This window comes from Procambarus clarkii, chromosome 53, assembly GCF_040958095.1.
Source record: "Procambarus clarkii isolate CNS0578487 chromosome 53, FALCON_Pclarkii_2.0, whole genome shotgun sequence".
NCBI lineage: Eukaryota > Metazoa > Arthropoda > Malacostraca > Decapoda > Cambaridae > Procambarus > Procambarus clarkii.
The window spans coordinates 3,957,088-3,962,511 of NC_091202.1; the positions used below are offsets into that span (position 1 = coordinate 3,957,088).

A 5,424-nucleotide genomic window follows, 5' to 3' on the forward strand; every position below is an offset into this window, starting at 1 on the left:
TCCATCTCACCTCTGCCCCGCCTGCGCGTCCTCACTAAGTGTATATGTTTGCCATCATCGAGCAGCAGTGTTAGTCAGTCAGTCAGCGTCGACCAGACTTCCAGGCAAGGTGAGTGGAGGAATGTGTATTAACATGTTCCCAGGTAAAATATCATTAATGGGGTTTATGTTCTCACTTTTAAATCATTATACTGATCTATGGTCCATATGGAATATGGATTAAAATTATAATTGTTTAACATCAAATTCCATTAAAAGAAAAATCGAAAATTAGAAAAAAAATAGTTTGTGTAACAAATTATTATTCTAGATTTCATACTCACTTGCAGTTGGAGAAAATTTACATGACGTAACCAATGTGTTACAGTCGCATCAGTCTGTTACGAGACTAAAGTGAAATAACACAGAAACAACAATTGCGTGATGCATCAAATGAACAAATCCACGGGGGTTCGAACCTACGTCCGAGAGGATCCCAGACGCTGCCTTAAACGCCGAAATGAACAACTTGAACAAATGAACAAACCTTGTGGATTTGTTCATTTGATGTATCACGCTCATTTTGATTTCTGTGTATAATGAAGTAGAGGTACAACAGGTTATTGACAGAGCTCGGGTGCATGGGGGGAATTGTGTACAATCCTGGTTTGTGTCTCGGAGAGGCTGCAGGATCCGAGTAAGGTCAGTAGAACTTCCGGTTGCAATTCTTCTACCATGTCGCAGCTCAGTCGATTAAGGCCTCGTCTGGGATCCTCTCGGACGTAGGTTCGAACCCTCGTCACGGTCCTTGTTGATTTGTTCACTAAAGTGATGTTAAATATTATGGAAATTGTTACTGTTATGATACTTATTTTGTCTTTCCCACCAGATGAAGTACTTGGCAGCATCAGTGTTGGTGGCCGCTCTTGCCGCAATATCTGCAGTACCTTACTCTTCTGTTGTGCAGGAAGAGTGGGAGACATTTAAGGTAAGAACGTAACAACAATTATTTTAAGTGTTCTTTAAGAAGAAAGCTTTAACATGTTTTAGGGGATTATTGTGTAACAGTTGCCATCATTTTACATTAGGTTTAAAATTAGTGTGAGAGAACACTGTGATAGCGTATCAAGTTTCATGTATAGATTTCTCTTGCAAATAAAGGTGTTATATTTGTTTTGACTGCAAACCCGCTGGTATCACTGGTCACTTCAGTGAAGAAATTTATTGAGTGCAGTCAGTAAAGTCGGAGGTGATGGATGCTACTTGTGGTGAACTAAAGCGTTCCTTGCCAACTTCTTTTCATTGTTTATATCGTCAACAACCGTTGCTGTTGTACTGATCTAAAAAAACTATTGTGCTTGTAGCAACTATATTACATCTGCATATACTCATCTTCATATATTTTTAAAACCATTTGTCTTGCCTCCCGAGACCGGCTAGAAGAAATAGTGTAATTATGAAAAAATATTTTTTAGATTGAACATGACAAGAAATACGCCACTGATGTTGAAGACTCGTTCCGCATGAACATCTATATGGAGAACAGACACAAGATTGCTGCACACAATAAGCTGTTTGCAACAGGACACAAGTCGTACAGGCTGAGGATGAACAAGTTTGGTGACATGGTAAGTAGGATAAACTTCTAATTAGTTAGCATTGTTTGCATGATAAAATCAGAAGAAGCAATGAAATTGAAATAAGTTTATTGAGGTAAAATACACACAAAGGGATGAGGTATCTCAAGCTATTCTCACTCCGTTCAGTACATCGTGTTAAAACATACATATACACACATCACAAACAATAAACATATTACCAAACATTCTGAGAGATAAAGATATATTTCCTCCTTTACACAAGTAGTATGGTATCAGACGTACACATAAATACATTTATGACCTAGGTATACTGTATAGACAATATGCAAGAGACATGCAGATAATTCAACAAAAGATTAATCTTGGTGCAAAATTCTTATATCTCTCGAGAATATCATCAACCTTTCCGTTGTGACACATCCAGGCTATTTGTTCAGGAACAGTCCTTATCTCAGTGTTTCTATATACATTAATCAACGGATAATCAAGAACGTAATGGGCAAGGGTGTGATACCTTAACATACCACATAGTTTACACTTCGTGTCGTTATCATGAACACCTATCCCATATTCCCAGTAATATTTGTACCCAAGCCTGAGCCGCATGTACAGAGTCACTCCAAGCATTTCTCCTTTTACCATAAGTGAAATGGGTGTTCTGTCTCACATACATGTAGTGTTGCATGGTTTGACTTCTCTCATACATTATACCTCTCTCCACTTCTGCCTGAATATTTCTGATTTTGCTTCTTATTTGTTTCATTGTGAATTCACATTCAATGTTAACTTGTGGTTTTGATGTGGCACGTTTGGCCAAGTCATCCGCCACTCGTTGAGCACTATTCCAACATGAAATGGAATACATATGAATTTCACAGTATGACCTTTCAGCTGTATCTCAGTTATCTTTTTCTTACAATCCTCAACTATGGACATGAAGACTGGGTTTCGACTGTTAAGAAGCCATGAAGAGGATTCTATCCAATGCGATGGATCCTCACAGGCTCGCCTCTAGGCCACTACACCGCGACATGGCAACCTGGGATTCAACTAAATCATCTGGGGTTCAGAGGATTGAAACCCTGTATTCGAACCAATACTGAGCATTGGTTCAAGTCCTCTTGGCTCCTACTGATTTTTTTTCTCATTGAGGCATCACGTTAATGTGATCACATTGTGTATTGTCTGTATCCTGATCTCATTCAGAACAACAAAACTCATATGTTCAATTACACCCTAATGCCCAGTAATGTGATTTTGACCAGACCACACACTAGAAGTTGAAGGGACGACGACGTTTCGGTCCATCCTGGACCATTTTCAAGTTGATTGAGAATCGACTTGAGAATGGTCTAGGACGGACCGAAACGTCGTCGTCCCTTCAACTTCTTGTGTGTGGTCTGGTCAACATACTTCAGCCACGTTATTGTGACTTATCGCCTGCTTATGTGATGTAATAAAATAAAATATTTCTTACAGCTGCAGGATGAGTTTTTGTCAACAATGGCAGGTTTCCATGCGAACCACACAGAAAGATACAGATTAAACAGCATGTACAATGGTTCCACTTACATTGAGCCAGATGATGATGTTGTCCTTCCCAAGACTGTTGACTGGAGAGAGAAGGGAGCAGTCACCCCGGTAAAGGACCAGGGAAAATGTGGATCATGCTGGGCCTTCTCAGCTGTGAGTATTATCTTCTAACTCATCTTGTTTGTAGTGTTATTTATATGAAATATTAATGACATCTTGGACATGTGAAGTTAATTTTTAATGGGTTTATTGTTATTATTTTATACAAATCAAAAAGTTGAATATTTAGGAAAATTCTTAAGTAAATTTATGCAGACTTAAGGTTGATAATTAGTATCATTATTATCCTAGATAATTACTTAATGAGTTGCGTGCTATTAAATCCTTAGATATTAAATAATATTAATATGAGCAAATATTAACATTTTCTCATATAATAATAATGATCATATAAAGAACTTACAAGTTCTGATGATGTTTTACAAAGTAATGTTTGTGTGGTCCACAGACCGGGTCACTGGAAGGTCAACACTTCCGCCAGACGGGTAAGCTGGTGAGCCTTTCTGAGCAGAACTTGATTGACTGTTCCACCAAGTACGGCAATGGTGGCTGTGACGGTGGACTGATGACAGCTGCCTTCAAGTACATTGAGGACAATGGTGGGATTGACACTGAAGATTCTTATCCTTACAAGAAGAAGGTAAATACACGTTTCATGATAATTATATTTTACCTGGGATGTGGTCTTGAACTTTTAAACAGTGAGTAGTTTGTAATATTTGCTGATGAGGAGTCTGCAAATATTGCAGTCTGTGTGTGGTTTGGTCAACAGAGTTCGTAATATTTGCTTTTTTGTGATTGACACATTGATTTTAATGATAATTATATTTTACATATTTAAAACTGGCTTTAAACTTTTTAACAGAGAGAATAATAAGCATTCGCATAACCTTTAATGCCTTTAAATTCGAAAATTTATTTATTTTGTAGGAATTATGAAAGTTTCTGAACAAATAACATATTTGCCTATAATATAAGCAAATATTTCGAACTTATAAGTATATATATGTTTTTCATATTTTTGTACATAATAATATTGTAACCTTACTCTATTAGGAAGGAAAGTGTCAATATAAACAACAAGAATCTGGTGCTAAAGTGACTGGCTTTGTTCATATTCGCGAGGGAAGTGAAGATGCACTGAAGAAAGCTGTTGCCACAGTTGGACCAGTATCTGTTGCCATTGATGCCTCACACGGGTCAATCCAGTTTTACCATCATGGTAAGTTTTTTTTATTGTAAATGTATACATAGATCACATTTTACTGAAGGTGATCAGTATATTTCTGCATGCTCATATAAACGTGAAATGTTCGCCATATGTGTATATAAATTGCTTATATTGTATGAGATCTTTATTTTTTAACGATTCTCGGGTCTTTCTTATATTTGCAATGTTTTCTAAAGTTTTTTAATATATCATCCTTTCTCATAGTGCGTTAAGTATTCATCATGTTTTCTACTAGAAAGTGTCATGTTCACACACACTGTCATGTCAATAGGGTCTCACTCACCATATCGACAATTCCCACATTGTAAAACAGTATTTATTCTTCCATTTAATTTAATGCCTTTAAATTCGGAATTTTATTTATTTTGTAGGAATTATGAAAGGTTCTGAACAAATAATTTGTTAAATATTGTATTATTGAAGGATGAATATATATATTACAGGTGTTTATGACGAGCCAGGATGTAGCTCAACGAATCTTGGCCACGGTGTTCTGGTTGTGGGTTATGGCACTACGGAGGACGGAACTGACTACTGGCTGGTGAAGAACTCTTGGGGTACAACTCTGGGTGATGAAGGCTACATCAAGATGATGAGGAACCGTAGTAACCAGTGTGGCATTGCTACTGCTGCCTCCTTCCCCCTTGTATAAACGCGTGGGGAACCAGCGTAGCATTGTTACTGCTGCCTCCTTCCCTCTTGTATCGTGGGGACCCAGCGTGGCATGATTACTGTTGCAACACTCGAGGAGTTGTTGTAACACTCGAGGAGACCCAGTGTGCCAGTCTTGCTGCTCACTACTAACTTCCAGCATTAGTTACGTGTCCACTTAGAACTGACCTTTTATCTGCTGTCTAATTGTTTTTTTCATCTAATTAATTTGAGAGATGTAATAAATTGAATCACATTTGCCATTTGCATGCCTTATGAAGGCAGGCAAAATAATTAGGTTCTCTGCAATAATGGAATCTTCAATGAATTTAACTCAGAGGACTCAGTTGGAAGAGATAAATTTTTTGA

General features: G+C 37.5%; 1 protein-coding gene across 1 annotated transcript; it reads left to right on the plus strand.

The window, feature by feature from the left end:
• The first annotated feature begins 868 nt into the window (after positions 1–868).
• On the plus strand, positions 869–5,112 carry LOC138352336 (procathepsin L-like). The gene is made up of 6 exons (XM_069304718.1): positions 869–967; positions 1,455–1,607; positions 3,060–3,266; positions 3,622–3,813; positions 4,230–4,395; positions 4,848–5,112. The coding sequence occupies exons 1-6, from the start codon at positions 869–871 to the stop codon at positions 5,054–5,056; spliced, it is 1,026 nt and encodes a 341-aa protein (XP_069160819.1). The 3' UTR covers positions 5,057–5,112.
• The last annotated feature ends 312 nt before the right edge of the window (positions 5,113–5,424 follow it).

Coding starts and splice junctions, on each gene's coding strand:
- LOC138352336 (XM_069304718.1), top strand. CDS start 869: ATGAAGTACTTGGCAGCATCAGTGTTGGTGGCCGCTCTTGCCGCAATA. Junction 3,267..3,621: donor CATGCTGGGCCTTCTCAGCT/GTGAGTATTATC, acceptor TGTGGTCCACAG/ACCGGGTCACTGGAAGGTCA. Junction 3,814..4,229: donor CTTATCCTTACAAGAAGAAG/GTAAATACACGT, acceptor TTACTCTATTAG/GAAGGAAAGTGTCAATATAA.